At 32.8% G+C, this 23021-nt stretch overlaps 1 protein-coding gene and 1 long non-coding RNA gene across 5 annotated transcripts in view; one reads left to right on the top strand and one right to left on the bottom strand.

Moving 5' to 3' along the window:
- Nucleotides 1-19949, bottom strand: part of LOC111709057 (chorion peroxidase) — a 42200-nt gene extending 22251 nt beyond the window's left edge. For 2 of the 4 annotated variants that reach the window (XM_023482644.1, XM_023482641.1), the window contains exons 1-9: nucleotides 19914-19949; nucleotides 13931-13997; nucleotides 12514-12578; nucleotides 10393-10453; nucleotides 9992-10081; nucleotides 9316-9372; nucleotides 3448-3495; nucleotides 2969-3036; nucleotides 516-588 (exon numbers count right to left, since the gene is read on the bottom strand). In XM_023482644.1, coding sequence (XP_023338412.1) covers nucleotides 516-588; nucleotides 2969-3036; nucleotides 3448-3495; nucleotides 9316-9372; nucleotides 9992-10081; nucleotides 10393-10453; nucleotides 12514-12577 — 461 coding nt within the window. In that variant the 5' untranslated portion in view covers nucleotide 12578; nucleotides 13931-13997; nucleotides 19914-19949. Of the gene's footprint in view, nucleotides 1-515; nucleotides 589-2968; nucleotides 3037-3447; nucleotides 3496-9315; nucleotides 9373-9991; nucleotides 10082-10392; nucleotides 10454-12513; nucleotides 12579-13930; nucleotides 13998-18395; nucleotides 18441-19913 lie in introns of those variants that run through there. The other 2 variants (XM_023482639.1, XM_023482640.1) reach the window with 2 other exon arrangements.
- LOC111709058 (uncharacterized) lies at nucleotides 7367-8826 on the top strand. Its single transcript, XR_002766780.1, has 3 exons — nucleotides 7367-7503; nucleotides 7892-8034; nucleotides 8727-8826. It is a non-coding gene; the product is annotated as an uncharacterized LOC111709058 (long non-coding RNA).
- Nucleotides 19950-23021: the final 3072 nt, after the last annotated feature.

Here is a 23021-nt window from a genome sequence, read left to right on the forward strand (position 1 = left end):
CGATTCACATTGGTACCCGTTAAACAAGATCCGATTCACATTGGTACCCATTAAACAAGATCCGATTCACATTGGTACCCGTTAAACAAGATCCGATTCACATTGGCACCCATTAAACAAGATCCGATTCACATTGGTACCCATTAAACAAGATCCGATTAACATCAGTACCAATTAAACAAGAGCAGATTTACATTAATACCCGATAAACAAGATCTGATTAATAATGTGGAATGATAGACGTCGTCTTTCTTCATTTTTAACTACTAAATAACTAACTACTTTAGTAATACTAAAATGGAACTGATTTTTTTCATTTTTTTTCTAATATACATACAACATGCATCTTTAGGGATTTTTCTTGTCTTCAAGAAAGAAGAATGACAATGATTTACTTGCGAGACCGTGGCTTAGCTCTTTACTGATTAAAAGTTTCAATCTAGTGAAAACAATTAAAAATTATTCAAATCGAAAAAAAATTCAAGGCGGAAAAAATCATTGTGAAAAAAAATCACCTGTCTCTCGGTGGTATTTGAATTATGAAGCATTTTGAATCATTCGTGGTATCCTTGCAACAGTCCAGGGTTTCTGAAAATAAAATTCAGACATTTTGGAAATTCAGGGGAAAAATTTAACGGTGAGAGGGGTACTGTGAAATGGGGTAAATGTTGCGAAGTCATGCAAATTTATTTAGCAGAACTCATATTTATGTTAATTTATGAAACCTTTTACAGAATTGGTTGTATAATACTATGTATATAATACATAAAGAGTTAATAAGAAGAAAAGAATAAAATATAATTTATGTAAACTACAAATGGGTTCATGTAGTGAAAACCCTTTCTAGTAAATTGAACAGGGATAAACGAGGATCTAAACTGGGACTGCTTAGCAAGGAATTAAGAAAAAACAGTGCGAGCGCGCGCGCACTTTTGGGATAATGCCCCCCCCCCCCCCCATATAGAAAATATATGGTGGGAGGGGTCGATTAAACCCCTCACCACCTCCTGTAATCCAATTGTAGAGATAGGGGAGTGAGATATTTAAAAAAAGTAGATGTGAGTTTATAGTTCTCTTCTGAAAGAGTTTAGAGAGATAGTAAGCGTAAGTTCAAGCGACCCTCCATACAAATATGGCAAAGTCTGATTTACAACGGTACCCTTGAAAGCTTTGTCTGATGTTTTAGTTAATTATTTAAACTGTTTATTTTCATTTGTGGTTTCGTTACAGAAGTGACTTGTGTACTTTTCCTGGTGAGAAACTATGGAAAAATTCGCAAAAATAAAAACTTTTTAAGTCAGGAAACTTTTAATTTTATTAAGTTTAAAAGGTTTACCGTTTTAAATCGGGCATTGCTATCTTTGCATGTAGGGTCACATAAAATTTTCGCATACAGTTTCTTTAAGCGATCAATCAAACGTTTTCTTTTGTTAATTAATCGATGACTGATCGGCTAAGCTTTCTCTGCATTTTCGAATTTTAAAGTTTTGTTTTTATTTCGGCAAAACATAATTTTTGCATCGAAGTGATTGTTTTGGTTAGCTCCCTAGCTCTCTAGATTTTGAAGGAAAACAAACATGAATGCAACTAGTTTACACCAAACTAGTTTACACCAAACTAGTTTATACCAAACTAGTTTACACCAAACTAGTTTACACCAAACTAGTTTACACCAAACTAGTTTACACCGAGCTAGTTTACACCAAACTAGTTTTCACCACACCAGTTTACACCAAACTAGTTTACACCACATCTACTTTACACCAAACTAGTTTGCACCAAACTTGTTTGCACCAAACTAGTTTGCACCACACTAGTTTACACCAAACTAGTTTACACCAAACTAGTTTACACCAATTTAGTTTACACCAAACTAGTTTACACCAAACTAGTTTACACAAAACTAGTTTACACAAAACTAGTTTACACCAATTTAGTTTACACCACACTAGTTTACACCAAACTAGTTTACACAAAACGAGTTTACACCAAACTAGTTTACACCACACTAGTTTACACCAAACTAGTTTACACCAAACTAGTATAAACCACACTAGTTTACACCACACTAGTTTACATCAAACTAGTTTACACCAAACTAGTTTACACCAAACTAGTTTACACCACACTAGTTTACACCAAACTAGTTTACACCACATCTAGTTTACACCAAACTAGTTTACACCACATCTAGTTTACACCACACTAGTTTATACCAAACTAGTTTGCACCAAAATAGTTTACACCAAACTAGTTTACACCAAACTAGTTTACACCAAACTAGTTTACACCACACTAGTTTACACCAAACTAGTTTACACCAAACTAGTTTACACCACATCTAGTTTACACCAAACTAGCTTACACCACACTAGTTTACAACAAACTAGTTTACACAAAACTAGTTTACACCACACTAGTTTACACCAAACTAGTTTGCACCAAATTAGTTTACACCAAAGTAGTTTATACCAAAGTAGTTTACACCAAACTAGTTTACACCAAACTATACACAAATTTTGTTTAACACTTCATTAATTAATGAAAAATACTAAACATCTTTATCATTACCAAAAAGGTCAGGTTTGATGATTATTAAATTTAAGTTAAAAAAGTATGGTAAACGTTTATCAATGATCATTCAAACGAATAAGCAAGATGTCGGAGGCGGGGGATAAAAAAGCGCCCGGACATCATAGAAAAAGGCTTTACACAGTAAAAGGATGGAGATGAAGAGATCGACAGCGTTTGGGATTTTTTCTCAATACGATAGTTTTCCAAAAATTTTAAAACGAGTTTTGAAAAAAAACATAAGTTCCATTCCATATTCTGGTGCTGGAGAGGTTATAAATCCTGTAAAAATGTTTACACATGTCGCTGAAACATGTTCTTATATCCTTTCTCAATTTCCTTGAAAATTTATGCTCAATTTTCAGGAAAAAAGGATTATACTATGTACAATACATACCATCCTTCGGGGTAACTGTTATATCATGATCAAGAAACTGTCCAAACTGCATCACCATATGCGTAAACCTAAGAATATATCAGATATCACCATATGCGTAAATCTAAATATATATCAAATATCACCATATGCAAAAACCTAAAAATAAATCAGATATCACCATATGCGTAAACCTAAAAATATATCAGATATTACCATATAAGTAAAGCAAAAAATATATCAAATATCACCATACGTGCAAACCTAAATATATATCAGATATATCTAACGAAATCTGCAATGATTTAAATTTTTTATTAAAGCCATTAAATAAATTTCAAAGACCGCCATTTAATGACTTTTTTATTATTTATTATAATAGAATTTTTTGGTTTGGCACATTTGTCTATATTTTGAATTACCATATTGATGTTTTTTTAAAATTTATTTTATATTTGTCGCCATTTTTAAAAATTTTGAATCATCGCCATTTTGTTTACCTGGTGTCAGGGTTATCATTGTCAGGATGGTTCCTCTGGGACAAATATCTAAAAACATAATTAGGATAAATAATAACTTTTTATAACACTATTATTTGGTTATTTTGTTTTTATATTATATTTTATCCCCCCCCCAAGCTTTCAAAATATATTTTATAAAGGCGAGATACAGATACAGAGTCAAGTCCACAAACTTTATAACACGTCGAGCAAATAAATAGTGTTACAGGTAATTTTTTGAAACGTTTGTGCACTTGTCTTGATGCAATTATTATTTTTAGTTTTTTAACAAAGCATAAATTTAAATTTTCAATTAAATTTTTAAAAGAAATTCTAAAAATATCAGAAACTTTTTGGAGAACCAATCGAAACTTTATAGCACGGTACTTTATATCACGTCAATAATAAAATTCACTATGAAGGGTGTATGCATGATAAAGTACACAAATGTTTCATAATAGAGTTCCAAATTTTGTTGCACTAAAGATTAAATGAATTCCTCTCAGATGTTCCATGTTCGGAACGAGCAATCAATTTTTTTATAGAACAAACGAATTTTCTGAAAGATTTTAAAAACAATAGTTTTTTTACCGAACGAACGATTTCAATACACTTTTGAAAAAAAACTATCGTTTTTTAATAAAAGATCTTATCTTATCTTATCTTAAAACGATCTTATTTAACAAATGATTTTACAGAACGAACGATCGTTCAGTGAGAAAACGAACGAAATAGATGGAAAATTATCGATGATTTGAAACCGAACGAAATCAATTTTTTGAGAGATTAGAAAAAACTAAGGAAATGGGTCGTTCACTAACGATAAACGAACGAAATGAAAAAAACGAACATAGGAAATTTTACAGCTTAAATTTGAAAAATTTCTGTTGATATTGATATCAAGCGTTTCAGATTAGCGCGATTTGACACAAAAGCTTTGACCCAAGTTGTGGTGAGTACAAGGTTGTGTAATAAGGTGGCTTACTCTAGATGCGCTCAAACGTAAGGAAAATGTCTCCTTAGCTAAGATAGATAGAATCCGCATATGACGTCACTCTGGCCTCTATAATTAGTGACGTCATGAACGGATTTTTTCTATCTATGCTTAGGAGACGACATTTCCCGCACATTGGAGAACTTTGAGAGTAAGCAACCTTATTATACAACCTTGGGTGAGTATCAGGCGTTGAATCCATGTGTTATGAACTAGAGATACCGGATATTAAAGATATCATGATCCCTCGTCTATCTTTCAAGTTATATAGCTAGCCCTTCCCCTTCTCTACCCTTAACTTGTCTTCCAGTATATTAAAGGGCCTGTAAGTGATTTGAAAAGGGTCATTGTCGATTCACAACGGAAACCTTTGAGAGATCAAGGGTAGCAGACTTTACCTTAATTATCTACAAGAATGCTTGTAATTATTGAACAGAATATTATGGGGTTTTCCAGGAATCCATGTGGCGTCATCTTAATTAAGTTTACACAGTACGCTAGCGTACACTCATATATTATGTCTTCTCAATAAATATTTAAGAGACATATACACTGAGTTTTATGTCCTAGATGATCAGTAAAAGGTTTAAAAGGTACCGTTGTGAATTGGGGATGTCAGTTAAATAACATTTACAGTACCTTTAAGATGTTTATTTTGATTGGTCCCGCTAAAAAGTCAATCTGCTATAAAAAGGGGATCTACAAAACGCCAGCCAAAAGGAGCCGGCCTCTGCGTGTTTTTGCGTCCCCCCTCCCCCCACAAAATAGAACATTTTATGTTTTAATTCTTTGAAAGGAAGAGACGAGAGACGACACTCGAGAAGTAACATTGTTATATTTACAGGGTGAATAGCGAGATCTTGCATATAGTAAAGCATTTTTTTGGTAATCTCATTTTGTATGAAATACAAAAAAATTAAAGGCAATCTGATAGACCCTTTGAAAAAATCCGCAAAACTATTTTGTTAATCAAAACTAAATGAGTAGAAAAACAAAAGTGAGGGAATATATTATTTATATCACAACTTAAAATCTTAAACAGATCGGATCAGTAGTTTCGGAGAAAATGCGCAAAACTAAATTAAGAAAATCTGCAATTTTTTTTTCATAAAACATTTTGAAGATTTTTATTCTTTTTGAATTCTTTTTATAACGTGAATTTTTGAGATAGGTAAAATATCTAAATTATAATATAAGAAAAATAGGCAAACAAAAGTGTATTTTTAAAATATGTTGACTTTTACTCATCTGATTTCATAGGGCGTACACAGAAATAAATCTAGGGGGGGGAATTCCCCCCTCCCCCTAGGAGCTCCTGGGGGGGGGGGCAATATTTTAACTGTAAATTTAAAACATTTGGCTTCTAATCTTGGATATTTTACAGGTACATACAAAACCAGTTACCTTACAAGTACTACTTTATCTCTTCTTCCAAAAAAAAATAGCACAAAAAACAACACAAACTTATTTTTTATGATCTTCACTATTCAGTTTATGATTTGAAAAGGGTATAGCTGTGAGTTCTAGTTTACATGTCTTGCCCCCCCCCCCCCTGTGTAAGCCCTTGTCTGATTTGTTTAAGATTTTAAGGAGCGATAGAAATAATATATTCTCTCACTTTTGTTTTCGTCTCATCTAATTTTAAGGAAAAATAGGTTCGCGGATTTTTTAAAGGGTCTATCAGAATGCCTATGAATTTATTCTTATTTTTTTATTTCATACATATTTGCTAAAAATTAGATTACCAAAAAAATGTTTCTATAAAATGCAAATCTTGCTATTCATCCTTTTTTTTTGTTGACTTACCCTTCTTACTGAACGCAAATATCAAATCAAATATGCTATTATGAATTTATATTGCTAGGAAAGTGTCAAAATTAATAAAAGTTGCAAAACACCCCGGCGTAATATTTCTCCCGGAAATTTATTTAACGTTACACCGGGTTATATTCTGTGTTGATATTTAACGTCACACCAGGTTATATTTATATGTTGATATTTACCGTCACACCAGGATATATTATGTGTTGATATTTAACGTCACACCGGGTTATATTATGTGCTGATGTTTAACGTTACACCGGGTTATTTTATGTGTTGATATTTAACGTCAGACCGGGATCTATTAAGTGTTGATATTTAACGTCACACCAGGTTATATTATGTGTTGATATTTAACGTCACACCAGGTTATATTATGTGTTGATATTTAACATCACACAGGGTCATAATATGTATTGATATTTAACGTCACAACAGGTTATAATTATGTGTTAATATTTAACGTCACACCAGGTCATAATATGTGTTGATATTTAACGTCAAACCGGGATATATTATGAGTTGATATTTAACGTCAGACCGGGATATATTATGAGTTGATATTTAACGTCAGACCGGGATATATATTATGTGTTGATATTAAACGTCACACCGGGTTATATTATGTGTTGATATTTAAAGTCACACCAGGTTATATTATATGTTGATATTAAACGTCACACTGGGTTATATTATGAGTTGATATTTAACGTCACACCGGGTTATTTTATGTGTTGATATTTAACGTCACACCGGGTTATATTATGTGTTGATATTTAAAGTCACACCTGGTTATATTATGTGTTGATATTTAACGTCACACTGAGTTATATTATGAGTTGATATTTAACGTCACACTGAGTTATATTATGTGTTGATATTTAAAGTCACACCGGGTTATATTATGTGTTGATATTGAACGTCACACCGGGATATATTATATGTTGATGTTTAACGTCACACCGGGTTAGAACTATGTGTTGATATTTAACGTCACAACGGGTTAGAACTATGTTTAGATATTAAATGTCACACCGGGTTATATTATGTGTTGATATTTAACGTCACACTGGGTTATATTTATGTGTTGATATTGTTGTATGAAAATTTTGTCTGGTTAATAATTGTCAACAGAATATTTTTTATGTATTCCTTATTTATGTTTGTTTACAAATATTAATTTTTGATGAATGGAAATGTAAACAAACACGCCAGTTGTGTTGTGAATCCGGAGCTTAGAGGTCGGTATATACATGTTTACTTATTTATTCTTGGCGTGAAAATGAGCCTTAAACTTTAATGAGCCAAAATTTAATGTTTCACGTGAAAAGTCGTAAAATGTTATTATCTCTGATTAGAATCTTTATTTCTATCTTTGTGGATTGCCGGAGATAATTAAGATTTGAGATTTAAAAAGTTTTCTTAAATTCTTAATAGAATCCTTAGAATCTTTATTTCTTTAAATTGTTGAAGATAATTGAGGTTTTAAACATTTGATTCTCTTAAATAGAATCCTTAGAATCCTTATTTCTTGATTTTCTTAAATTTAACATTATTAATAATTTGTTTGAGCTAGATATAGTTTTAAGAATTACGTTTTTACTTAAAGCTAATGATTTTTATATTTAGCGACAATTGAATTGAACTGAGCTGAATTGAATTGAAACGAACGAAACTTGAGCTGAAGGACGGGATATTCTAATTTGGAGCCTGCCCTTTAATTGCATCTTTATTGCAAGTTCATCTCTTCATCTGTGGTTCTGCCCGGAAAAGTAAGCATAAACCTTTATTTTAAGTTTACTTGAAATTTGCCTTCTTTTTGGAAGTTTCCGCAACCCATGAAATTTGCCTTTTCGGAAGTTTCTGCAACTCAATTCTTTTACAACTAATGAAATTTGCCTTCTTGGAAGTTTTAGCAATTCATTCCATTTCGCAACGTTTTGCCATATTTTGCAACGTTATTGCAACTTTTGTAGCGATACCTTTAATTTTTGCAACGTTATTGCAACCTTTCTTATTTATTGCAACTTTCTTACATTGCAATTTTTGGCAAAATGCTTTAAGTTCGCCAATTTCATTCATTGCATTTATTATGCAAAAGTTTTACCATGCAATTTATTACATGGTTTTAATTTGAGAGATACAATGGTCTTCATAATTACCGAGTTTTTTCTCAAAAGTATTACTTTTAAAAGTACAGTGGTCCTCATAATTACCGAGTCACCAGTGCATTAGTTAATGCTAATAAAATGGTTAAATAGCCATTATAATTTATTGATTACACCATTATTGCATTCCAATTAAAGTAAACAGAGTTGAGTTTGGTTAATACCATGGTTTAAGCTTTAAACTTATGAATTATAACCTTAACTTTAGCTTCTTTACAGCTTTAACTATTGGACCTTTTATGGGACCCTTATGGCTGTAAACTTTTAAATGCTTGTTTAACCTAAATTTTGTTTAGTTCGGAAGAGTCTTGCGAATCGATCAGTGCCACAGAGCTCTCTATTTTCAAGAGTGGAACTTACATATTTGTATTTAAAGTAATAAATTATTGTTCAGTATTTTTTGTTTCATTTTAAAACCACATATACAGAATCACTTTAAATTTCCTGCTACTGCAGACAGGGTATTATTTTTCTGCAACAGATATATAATGTCTCGCTGGGATATATTATGTGTTGATATTTAACATCACACCGGGTTATATTATGTGTTGACATTTAACGTCACACCGGGTTAGAACTATGTGTTAATATTAAATAAACCGCCTCCAAGGATGAAAGGTTGCATACATAATTATATTAGGTATTATTGTTATTAATGAATATTCTATATTTATTTACATTAGGTTATATTGCTAATAATGATCTTAGACAATTCATAATTAATTATCTAAAGGACAGTTCTTGATTATTCCCTTGGATTAGAGACTGTTCTAGATTATTCCCTTTGATTATTCCCTTGGATTAGGGACTGTTCTAGATTATTACCTTGGATTAGGGACTGTTCTAGATTATTACCTTGGATTAGGGACTGTTCTAGATTATTACCTTGGATTAGGAAGTGTTCTTGAATTATACCCTCCTCTTGGCTCCCCTATTCCGTCACTAAAACAAAATATGATTGAGAAAAAAAGTTAACGCTACTTTGATTATTGATCAATAGGAATGGGGTTGGCCGTCTCTTTCCTAACTATATCTGTGTAGCTGGTATCCCGCTATACTTGTATACTGAGCCAACCAGCCTGTGTAGCTGGTATCTCACTAGTCGCTATATCTGTATACTGAGCTAACCAACCTGTGTAGCTGGTATTCCTATATACCTGCTATACTGACCAACCTGTGTAGCTGGTATTCCACTATACCTGTATACTGAGGTAACCAGCCTTGTAGCTGGTAACCCACTATGCCTGTATACTGAGCTGATCAGCCTGTGTAGCTGGTATCCCACTTTACCTTTATACTTAGCTGACCTGCCTGTGCAGCTGGTATCCTTATATACCTGCTATACTGACCAGCCTGTGTAGCTGGTATCCCACTTTACCTGTATACTGTGGTAACCAGCCTTGTAGCTGGTAACCCACTTTCCCTGAATAATGAGCTAACCAGTCTGTGTAGCTGGTATCCCACTGTACCTGTATACTGAGCTAACCAGCCTGTTTAGCTGGTTTCCTACTATAACTGTACACTGAGCTAACCAGCCTGTGTGGCTGGTAACACACTATACCTGTATGCTGAGCTAACCAGCCTGTGTAATTGAGAGCCCGGCATCCCCCAGGTTGGATTGTCAATATTATTACAGGATCCTGTGATTGTTCTAAATAAGAAAATAATTTTTTTTAAATCACATTATTAATTGACAGCTGATTGATAAATGCTACGATACCTTTTGAATCCTAAGTCATTAGTAAAGTTTTGTATGAGAATTAAAACAAAATCTTTAAGAGTTTGGACCTAATTCTAGATTTTATTTTCATAACTACTGTGAGCAAAATATTGGAGTAATTTCTAAATTTTCTGATAGGAAAACTATTTGTTTATTTGGCAATTTTTGGACAATTTCGATCACTGTCACATAAAGTGAAACTTGAAATTACAATGAAAGTTCCTTTAAATGTTCATGCTTACCGATATCTTTCTGTTGGGTCACAAACACTTGTTGGTCTGGGGGACAAGAAACAGGTTCTCACTAAACAGTAAACTTCAATGTCTAATATTTTTGTTGTTGCAAGTTTACGGGATGAAATCTCAGTTTTAGGGTCAATCTTTCAGTGCATTGCAACGGGATCTGAAGGTTGAAGGCTTTCATGCAAAAATCGATGACAATTTGTCAGTTACTTCATACAAACTAAAGGTAAAACCAACTGCCATAATGTTCTGAAATATACACGTCTGAGGCTATTAAAAGTTTACGTGAGTGTGTACGATAAATCAATGGATTAAGATTCACAACAATTGATTCAAGATTGATTCAAGTTTTTATAGCAGTCTCCATCTAATGAGAATAGATAGAGGAAGCGGGAATAAAGGTTTATTATGTAAAGGTTATATATAAAGAATGAGATTGTAAAGACGACTTGTAACTATTGAAAAATACAACGATGCCATGTTTAAGATACGTTTTCTGGATTTAAAGATTGAGATCATTTATCTGTACGTACGATTTCCGAGTCAATGAGTCCAACTTTTGGCTTGTAGATCTAAAATTAACAATTGTACTGTAATAACCTAACATTGAATATTAAATTGTGCAAACGGAGATTATCTTTTACTTTTTACTTCACTCCAGTTGGAAACTTTAGGAGCTTATAGAATTATTATATTTAGATCTTCAAGCCTAAAATTGACCTTATTTAATCGGAAATTGTACGCAGATATAAAAAATGGTCTCAATCTTGAAAATCCGATTTCAAACGAGTCTGTAGACCCTTATTCCCCGTTTTTATTGTATATTTCTATCTTTTTAAAAGATAGATATTTGTATTATTCAAATAAAACAATTGTGAAATTCAAATTGTATCTGTCAAAAATAAGAATTAAACAATTGCCTGTTATTCTTTTAAAATCTTTAAATATTATCCCGCTATATATATATTTCCCCTCAAAGTGAAGCAAAACCATCTAAAATCTACAGTTTTATATTTGCTTTTTACAAACTTTGTTCGAATGTTTTAAACTTTCTAGGAAATATTCAAAATTTACATAATTTAACATAACGCAGGAAAATCCATTCATAGATTCATATAACTGTGTAAAATGTATGGGATGGGGGGGGGGGGGGGAATCCTTTTTTTCTAAAACAAAAGTTGAAAGTTAAATTTTTGTGGTTTCTTTTTGACAGTTATCAGCACATTTCTGTTTTAGAAACAATGTACAAAAAACTATACACTTTTCAAGGTAAAAAAGCAACGCTAAAAACATCATTATCTTCCATGTCCTATCTATGTAAACTATGGATGGTACAGATTAATTTAAACAATATTTATATGTTTATATTACATGTCCTATCTATGTAAACTATGGATGGTACAGATTAATTTAAACAATATTTATATGTTTATCTTACATGTCCTATCTATGTAAACTATGGATGGTACAGATTAATTTAAACAATATTTATATGTTTATCTTACATGTCCTATCTATGTATGCTATGGACGGTACTGATTAACATGAAACAATATTTAAATAATTATCTTCCATGTCCTATCTATGTATGCTATGGACGGTACTGATTAACTTGAAACAATATTTATATAAATATCATACGTGTACTATCTACACAAGCTATGAATCAGGGGTGTATAAATAAAAAATTGAAATCAAAAGGCAAATGTTTATCCTGTTTGATACGGTTTCCCCAAAAATTCATTGAATTCCCCCTAATAATCATTTACAGGGTGTCCCACGAAACATGACAGTTGGTGAATAGTTTAGAATGTCTTCTTCCATAATTTGTTAAGTTGTTTGATACCAGACACAAATAAAAATATAATATGGGAGTCATGTTATAGTAAAATTGATTTCATAGTAAAATATTTTTAGGCAAAAGTTTTTTTAAACGAAATAAATTGCAAAAAAAATCTTCCCACAATACAGCCAATAAAATCATTAAACAATTCCGCGCACACGTGCCTAACTTCTTGGAATTTTTATTTTTTTTAAGAGGCTGAGGGAATGATTTTTCAAGAAAATATACATCCCTGCTATGGATAAATTACTGAAACAATATTTATATAATTATCTTACATGTCTGGGGTTGGATCTGGTGAAATAATTGTAGGAACAGAATACATAGCACACCACGGAACATCCTTAATAAGAAAATATTGTAAACAATAGATATAAACCTTAGATCGTTCTTAAACTAATCCCAACCCTACTCTCTATTGCTAGAATTATATAATTTTCTTCTCAATATATTTCGCCAAAAACATTTAGATATACAGGGTTACACATAAAGGATGAGAATGTAAAGACGACCTCAAACTTTTAAATTTGACGATCTCAAGTTTTCTATTGGTCTTTAAATGGCTTATTTAATGATTTGGCAAAGAAAAACAGAAGTTTAAAGTTGCAGAGAATCATAACTATCAGGAAACAGTCGGTATTAATTTAGCAAAGTCGTCTCTGAAGTCTCATCCTCTGTGGGTCATCTTGTGTAAGTTTGATTTCTCAGAGGCGCAACTAGAATGAGGGGGTTGCAGGGGGCTGATCCTGATTTACTTCGAAAAACTAAATTATTTTTTTGCGTGCAAAAATATCAAAATTTGTATCAATTAATTTGCCCCTCCCAATAATATCATCTATAGTTTCGCCTAGCAGGATGAAAGATTTAAAGACGACTTTATGCCAAATATTTTATTCTATTTTGCACGGGTCGCTACAGCTGTTTAATTATCTCATTGCTTTGTTACTTTGCTAAATTATTTGTATTTGATTTACAAGATTATATTTCTATGTTGAAGACAAAATTTCATGTTTATATCTCATCGTATTTAAAGGGTCAGGTCGCCATTAAAGTCTCATCCAAATATACAATTTGCTTGTTTGTTTGTATTTCCGTTTGCATCCAATAAACGTCAAAATGAGTGAACCGATCGGGCCAAAATTTGACCCCTGCAGGGAATGTTTCTGGAAGCTCAGAATTACAAAAAGTTGTCTCAAAAAATTTTAGATTTTCGTAAAATTGGAAAAATCTACAAAAAAACGAAATTGTAAATCAGCAAAAAAAAATATTATCGTTTCATCGAAGAGAAAATGCTGAAAGTTTCATTGTTGCAATAATTGACTAATATTTTTTATTACTTTTTTTGTGAAAATGAGCTTGTTACTTTTTTGAAACTGATTTCTGATCATTTTAGTTTCTAAAGTATTAACTTTTTTGAAACTGATTTATAAAGCATTTTGATTTCTAAAGTATTAACTTTTTTGAAACTGATTTCTAAAGCATTTTGATTTCTAAAGTATTAACTTTTTTGAAACTGATTTCTAGATCATTTTGATTTCTAAAGTATTAACTTTTTTGAAACTGATTTCTAGATCATTTTGATTTCTAAAGTATTAACTTTTTTGAAACTGATTTTTTGAGAAAATAGAGTACAGTGTTTTTGTTTTGTTTTACACGCTTTAATTACCTGTACAGTCTTTTTTTGAGATAATTTACCTGGAGTATTTTGGCTCTCTTGTTCTTTAACTCTTGAGCAAGTTGATTTCTTTCTTTCAGTCTGCAGCTGCAATCAAAATGAATTTCAAATTATTAATTTGTTTATTGGACAAAAACAAAGAGTTCCAAGGAAAGAAAACCTTCTTTTATATCGTTCTACCTCAAAGAGCTCTTAAATCACTGGTCTTGTTGCAGATATTTGAATTGTTCAAAAAGTAAAATGAATTAAAAACATGAAATTAAACAAAATTTGAATAAAATTCTAAAATCTACTGATGTTTCGTGCAGAGAAGTGAATGAGTCGAAAGAAAAATATATAAAATAAAAACGAAAATGCTGACATCTTTGTCTCAAAAAATCTGCTTTCTGTTTTTAGGCATTATTTTACTTTCAAGATAAAAACATTTTTAAAGAAAAATTGAAGGAAAGAATGAAAGAAAGAAAGATGGATTGAAAGAAAAAGGGTTTACTGAAAAGAGAAGGATGGATTGAAAGGAGAAGGATGAATTTAAAGGAGAACAATGGGTTGAAAGGAGAAGGATGTGTTGAAAAAAGAAGGATGGATTGAAAAGAGAAGGATNGAACTGTAGGTAGGTATTTTAAGGGACTGTAGGTAGGTATTTTAAGGGACTGTAGGTAGATATTTTAAGGGACTGTAAGTAGGTGTAATTCTAAGTGACCCCTGAAAGCTATCAGAACTGTAGTAGAAATTATCCATTTTACGATCCAAAGAATCTATAATTTTTTGCTGATACAAAAGTTGCAATGGTCGACAGGCAATTGAAAATTGTCTGCAGTACCTTTAAACATGTATATGTACATCTATTCTAAACAAACAAATATATTATGTAAAGTTTTCTTGCAGTCTGTCAATATAGATATCACAAAGAAAATATAAACCCTCATGAGGGAAAAAGAATCTGCATGAGCTAGGTTTTCATCATGGTCAGGCATTTTCAAGGTTAAGAGATACGTTCATTTTGAACCGCAGTTTTCAACAGTTAGCACAAAAGGTTTAGAATCTCATAAAATTAAATCGAGAAAGCGAGATTTTGAAATAGTTAATATTTAAATAAACGAAAAATTTAACTATTTTCTTCAAATTAAAACAGTCATAAAATCGTAATTAAAAATTTAGTTTTACAAGGCCGTAATCTTAATTTTTTAACTAAATCTATATAGTTAAAGCCGATTAGCTTAATACCATTTTAAGCATTAACAAACCCATATTATCTTATCAATAAAGACCAATTATCAGCGCCGTAAAATTTACAAACGAAATTAAAATAAATAAAAAACTAATATAAATAATAACTCTTTGCTCTGATTTGTTTTACTGATGATGACATTAAAACTGAACCATTGTGAGCGTGAAAAGTTATCCAAATTTTCCACACGACATGTACCAATATTTGCCCGGGTACCACTACCTGCTATGCATTTGCAAAATTTGCAGCTTTCAAGGGCATCTAGAGGAGAGAGATGGTAAAGCAATGTAAATAAAAAAATAATCAAGGTTGTATAATAAGGTTGGTTACTATGGCTTTACGGAAAATGTCGTCTCCTAATTATTATTATAGAGGCGAGCGTGACGTCATATGCGGATTCTATCTTCTATCTATGCTAAAGAGACGACATTTTCCGTGCATCAGAGAGCATCAAGAATAACTTATTTAAGATCCTTGGAAATATTGTCTCGTGCAAATATTCCTTGTTTGTTTTTATGCTGGTGGAGGGAATTGAATACAGCTTTACTTTTTACACTCATATGTAAAAGAATTATAATTATGAGGGGGGGGGGCAAAATCACCCCACCCCTGAATAATAATATTTTAAAAGCATTATTATAACATCTTCCTATTTACATACATACGTTTTATTTCCCCTCTTAGTATTTTGTCCCTATCCTATAGTGTTCTAGCTTGGGAACCCGGTGCTGCCCAGGTTACTCACAGTTAATCCCGCCGTTTACCCGCACATGGTCGATTTTACCGGGAAACTAAATTTTCGATGTAAAAGTCGACCCACTCAACTTAGAATCTCAAAACTAGGCTAAGATCATTCCCGTGGTTCTCCCGATTTCCTCAATAAAGGTTTTAGGGGTTCCTAAGTTATGATCGCACATACTAACAAATTTAAAAAGATTTGATATACCCCAGACAATAGAATGCAAATGTTTAATCCCTTAAAGTTTTGTCGACTATCTATATGTGGGTTCACTATTAAGAGATAAGAAGCCCATATATGCGCTTTACATTATCTTTGTGAAAAACTTTTAAACGTAGAACAAAAGTTTGTTGTCATTTATTTCCTGTTAATCATGTTCTGAAGTTTCTACCTTAAACAGCCATCATTAATCAAGCTTTATAAAATAAACAAAGAACTAAATTATTTTAAAGAGACTTAAAGAAAGATTAATTAAAGGGACTGAGTAAAAAATAAATTAAATGTGAATAGGATTTCTTATCTTCAAGGGACTGAGCACAAAAGTAAACAAATGAGACTTTGTTCAAGATTAGGTCTCTTTAAATAGACTGTGTTGTGTACAAGATTAGTTATCTTTAAAGAGACTGTGTACAAGATTAGTTATCTTTAAAGAGACTGTGTACAAGATTATTTATTCTTAAAAAGACAGTGTACAAGATTAGTTATCTTTAAAGAGACTGTGTACAAGATTAGTTATCTTTAAAGAGACTGTGTACAAGATTAGTTATCTTTAAAGAGACTCTGAACAAGATTAGTTATCTTTAAAAAGACTGTGTACAAGATTAGTTAATAGTTATCTTTAAAGAGACTCTGTACAAGATTATGTCTCTTTAAAGAGACTTTGTACAAGATTAGTTATCCTTAAAGAGATTGTGTAAAAGATTAATTATCTTAAAGAGACTGTTTACAAGAATTATTATCTTCAAGTGACTGTGTCAAATGTTTACTATCTTAAAGGAACTGTGTGAAAACGAATTAAAGAGACAACGTACAAGATTAATTGTTAGAGAGGAACTATGTACAAGAATTATTATCTTCAAGGGACTTAAAACAAGAATAAATATAATATCTTTAGTAAATGAGTAATGTGAAAAGCATGATAAAGGAACTATTAAAGTATCATGCTTTGTGGGTAACCTTGTATCCAATAAGAGTTTGTTTAATTGCCAAGTAGATTTGCTCTAAGGTGTGATTTAAACTTGGACAAATAATTTCAAGCCTCTTGTTGCCTTGAAAGTGTCTCCGCGTCTAAATACAGGGTAATCTCCATCAAACCGGAATGTTTATGGTGTTTTATGTTATTTGAGGCGTGCCAGACATTTTTTACGACTAGGTTGATTTTAATTTGATCAAAGACAAACGTTACTTTCTATAAAGAAAATTCATTGTTCTTTGAATATTGTGTTTTTCTCGCTAAAACTATGATTTTTTGAACATAGAAAGATATCTTAAAAAGACTATATACATATTATTCTAAGTGGCTTTACATTTAGAGAAGAGCACAGAGAGGAACCGAGTTTTTTGCCACTAACTCAAATTTTGAAAATCCGTATAACTTTAATACCTGATGGAGTAGACCTTTGTTGTTTCATATTTAAACTTTTTGAATTAATAGTTTGTAATATCAAAGGTCCACGACATTGAGTTGCAAAGATTTAGAGATTTAAAAATCAGAGTTTGTGGCAAAAAGTCAATTCCTTTCGCTAGAGGGGGAACACTTATTTGGTGTATTTGCCGTAATTGTACAGAGCCCGCGATTTAAAAGCTTCGGCTCGAGTCTTAATTCCTTAAACGCAGCTTTAAGACCAAATCTTAGACCCAACTCTGACGACAGCTTGTGTCACGTGATTGACAGCTACGAGATCTTAGGCTCGGCTTAAGGAGTTAGGCCCAATGAAAATAAAACCGACCTTGGTTAGTTTTAGTGAAGAATAAGGCTCAATGTTGGGTCTTATTCTCATCAAAACCCGGAATGCACCAATTCCAACTTTGAAAATCCGCCAAATACAACATTAAACCGGTTTTATGAACTAAATTCTGTTGAAAAATAGATGCAACTTAAATTCGAAAGCCCGAGCCGTAAATAAGCTCAACAACAGCTTAGACCCGAGTCGTATTTTCTTGAATTTTTTAAATCGCCGGCTCTGTACAGCTTGCTCTAGCTGATTAAAAAAGTCGGCCCGGGAATTCCATGATATAAACCCAAGTTTAACGTAGGAGTGAATTATCCGATTGAAAACTGATTATGTTTAATTGTGGGTGCTATGGATACATCAACTATAGCGCATTTCTACTGCAGAAGGAAGGGAAGGGAAACTATCAGAATAGAACACTTTAAAGCTAAAAATACGATGATATCTTCCACTGTTGATCAAATAAAGGTTTATATCCTGCATAGTGCATGCTCCTGTTTAAAATAAAGGGTCACATTGTAAATTTCACTTACAGTCCCTTAGAAGAAAGAATGAGAAAGATTAACCTTGAAGGGAGGCGGTGAGATAAATTAAGAGTTCTAAGCTAGATGGTGAACCAGACTTAACTGAAGAAAATAGGTTTTTCTTTCACCTCCCCCTCCCCCCCCCACCCCTCGCCCACTTGATAATTCTAGTTCAGTTATATCCATACTTAGAATATCAAGGATGTTGGTTGCATAGTGCATAGAGTGCTTACATAGGATTTACTGCTTGTAAAACAGGCAAGGAAAGAATATTATGTATACAGTACTCATACAATGGACAGTTGTAGAATTTAGAGACAACTAGAGGAATATAGAACTAGAGGAATATAGAGAGAACTAGAGGAATATAGAGACAATTAGAGAAATATAGAGACAATTAGAGGAATATAGAGACAATTAGAGGTATATAGACACCTAGAGGAATATAGGGACAACTAGAGGAATGTAGAGACAAGTAGAGAAATATAGGGACAACTAGAGGAATATAGGGACAACTAGAGGAATGTAGAGACAATTAGAGAAATATAGGGACAACTAGAGGAATATAGAGATACCTAGAGAAATATAGAGACAACTAGATGAATATAGAGACAACTAGATGAATATAGAGACAACGAGAGGAATATAGGGACAACTAGAGGAATATAGGGACAACTAGAGGAATATAGAGACAATTAGAGAAATATAGGGACAACTAGAGGAATATAGAGACAATTAGAGAAATATAGAGACAACTAGATGAATATAGAGACAACGAGAGGAATAAAGAGATTACAAGAGGGATATAGAGACAACTACAGGAGTATAGAGACAACTGGAAGAATATAGAGACATATAGAGGGATATAAAGACAGCTAGAGAAATATAGAGACAACTAGAGGAATATAGAGACAACTAGAGGAATATAAAGAAAACTAGAGGAATATAGAGTCAATTAGAGGAACATGGAGACAACTAGAGGAATATAGAGACAACAAGAGGAATATAGGGACAACTAGAGGAATATAGAGACAACTAGAGGAATATAGAGACAACTAGAGGAATATAGAGACAATTAGAGAAATTTAGTGACAACTAGAGAAATATAGAGACAATTAGAGGAATATAGGGAAAACTATAGAAATATAGGGACAACTATAGGAATAGAGAGACAACTAGAGGAATATAGAGACAACCAAAAGAAAAGACAACTAAATGTGTGTACAGACGACTAGGGAATTCCGGGCTACAGTTGCATGTATACATGTTTTACTGTTTTACTCTAAAATATAAATATTCCAATCATTAAGATGTTGAAGCAAGGACTAAAGAAAATTTACAACTAGTCTTTCCTCAATAAATATATTTGCATTTTTTTACTCCTCAACATTTAAACCACAAAGCTTCATGTTTTATCTTTAAGTATTAGTTTATAATAGGGTTTTTAAGTAATTGCTGCCATACTAGATTTTTCTTTCTTTAATGCATTCTTTAAAAATTGTATAGGATTGGCGCTTCATCTATGACTGTTCAACAATAATAAACAAAAATTCTTTTTTCCTGATTCACAACAAAAGCTTTAGATTTCAAATGGTTTCCATTTCTAAACCTGAACTCTGAAAAAAATGATTTTCGTGGATTTATTGATTTCACAAATTCCAGGATTTCTGATGACGTCACGTGATATTTAATCGCGGAGATGTTAACGCCAGTAGTCTCCACTCCCTACTGAGAATATTATGCACACAACACTTCAGGGTGATACAGAGAACAAGGGGTATTTAGAAACTGGTTCGGCTTCTCCTCAAATCCACCAATACGACTGGATTTAAACAAACTTTGAAAAAACTTTAAAATATATTTTTGAGGATTATTAACCCTGATCATCGGGTTGAGGGGGGGGGGGCTGAAGAAGATTCCTGTTCTTGGGTTAATGCAAAAGATGAGCATAAGCAGTTAAAAATGTACAGCTATGTTAAGATTGCAAATTGTATGTATGTATTTTGTTAATAAGAGATGGTTAAAGATATAACTTGTAGGACGCAGCTTTATCACATTTCGAAATTACGAAATGTTCTATATTTTATAACAACAGAACATGCAATTAAGTACTTGAAGCGAGTTTTTACGATACCCGTTATTTCTTCAATCAGTATTATCAAACGTTTATCTATCTTATTGAATTTAACAGGGCTTCATAACCCCCCCCCCCTACATCTCTAAAAACAAGCTAAAATTAGGAATGTCTTGTGAACAGAATACACTCTTTTAAATTATAACCTAACAAACAAAGAATTCATAATAACACAGGGATGCCAACAAAAGTTAGTTTTTATATTCGAATTAACAGAATTTATTTAATCGTTCTTCTACTTCCTGATTCTCTTCCAATTTTATTTTGTTTCTTAAACTTAAATTTCTTAAAACTCCTTTATTTTGTAAGTTCAAAGACAAAATCAAACACTCTTTAAGAGCTTTTTAATCATCACTATAAATTATTATCCTTTGCCCATATAGTCCATGATTGAAACTTTTTAGCCCAACCATATTCATAAGTTTATGTAAAATACTAGCTTAGGAGCCCATGATTGCTTGGTAATCAAATTTTCTCTAGCAAAAGTCAACTCACTCAACTTTGAATTTTTGAACTAAGACATAAGGTCACTCACGTGGTTCTATCGAATAATTTAAGACAAAACGGGCAAAGGTTATATGTAATTTCATTATAGGGCTGGGCATGTTCTACTTTTTGAAAACGTTCGTGCCGTTCGTTTAGTTCGTTCCCGTGAAAGAACAATCGTTCCTCAGGAACGATGCCCAGCCCTTGTGGTTTTGTTGTTATTATTTTGTTTTGTTCGTTCCCGTGAAAGAACGATCGTTCCCCAGGAACGACGCCCAGTCCATAGGTATAGATGGACATGCTAACGAACAGACAAACAAACAGATTTTTCTACTTTTTATTTATGAAAACAATAAATCTACGTATAATGGTGGGAATTGGGTTCGATAGAAATGGCTTTCTAACCATTATGGTCGTGTATCTGAATCAACCCTTCCTATATACTTCATGGTGGCTTACTAATGAGGTTTCTATTATAGAAAATGTTGAAATGGTCTCGACCTTTAAACCTCCAAATCCGAGAAATATATATGACTATACACAGTCCTTAGTTAGAATGATTTGCACCCAAAAAAGGGTAGTAGTGACGTTACTTTTACCCTGTCAGATTATGATTTCATTTGCATTGTCATCAGAGGCGCATACAGTGGGGGGGGGGCTATGGGAACTCATCCCCTCCCCTGTATCATTGAAATCTATGATATTTCAGACCCCCAATTGGTGCCCTGCCCCCCCCCCTCACACTTTAGAAAGAACCAATATTCAAGGCCCCATGTTTGCTGCTTTGTATCAAACACACGTAGAAATGGCTGAACTGACAAATCAAACATTTTTGTTGGTTCTCAAATAATCCTCCCAGAAAGGATCGCGGACGGGCCTAGTAGAAATATTGTTATTTTAAGCAGTTTGGTGGGGGTTGCTTTCACCTCCCCCTCCCCCCCCCACCCTCGCCCACTTGATAATTCTAGTTCAGTTATATCCATACTTAGAATATCAAGGATGTTGGTTGCATAGTGCATAGAGTGCTTACATAGGATTTACTGCTTGTAAAACAGGCAAGGAAAGAATATTATGTATACAGTACTCATACAATGGACAGTTGTAGAATTTAGAGACAACTAGAGGAATATAGAGACAATTAGAGGAACATAGGGACAACTAGAGGAATATAGAGAGAACTAGAGGAATATAGAGAGAACTAGAGGAATATAGAGACAATTAGAGAAATATAGAGACAATTAGAGGAATATAGAGACAATTAGAGGTATATAGACACCTAGAGGAATATAGGGACAACTAGAGGAATGTAGAGACAAGTAGAGAAATATAGGGACAACTAGAGGAATATAGGGACAACTAGAGGAATGTAGAGACAATTAGAGAAATATAGGGACAACTAGAGGAATATAGAGATACCTAGAGAAATATAGAGACAACTAGATGAATATAGAGACAACTAGATGAATATAGAGACAACGAGAGGAATATAGGGACAACTAGAGGAATATAGGGACAACTAGAGGAATATAGAGACAATTAGAGAAATATAGAAGGAGCAACTCCAAAACCCTAGGAGCAACTCCAAAACCCTTGGAGCAACTCCAAAACCCTAGGAGCAACTCCAAAACCCTATGAGCAACTCCAAAACCCTGGGAGCAACTCCAAAACCCTGGGAGCAACTCCAAAACCCTAGGAGAAACTCCAAAACCCTAGGAGCAACTCCAAAACTTTGGGAGCAACTCCAAAACCCTAGGAGCAACTCCAAAAACCTAGGAGCAACTCCAAAACCCTGGGAGCAACACCAAAACCCTAGGAGCAACTCCAAAACCCTGGGAGCAACTCTAAAATCCTGGGAGCACCCCAAAACTCTGGGAGCAGCCACCCCCGTCGATGAATTTATCAGTTTATTCGTTTATTTTTAACTCTTATTAATGACAAAAATAAACATGGGACTGACAATTGTTAAACATTTACAACTCCGCAGTTTTTAAAGTATTTTTGGTTCTTGATTTTAGATCAAACATGAAAAAAGAAAAAAACTTTAAGAT

This window comes from Eurytemora carolleeae, unplaced genomic scaffold (assembly GCF_000591075.1).
Source record: "Eurytemora carolleeae unplaced genomic scaffold, Eaff_2.0 scaffold377, whole genome shotgun sequence".
NCBI classification, from domain to species: domain Eukaryota; kingdom Metazoa; phylum Arthropoda; class Copepoda; order Calanoida; family Temoridae; genus Eurytemora; species Eurytemora carolleeae.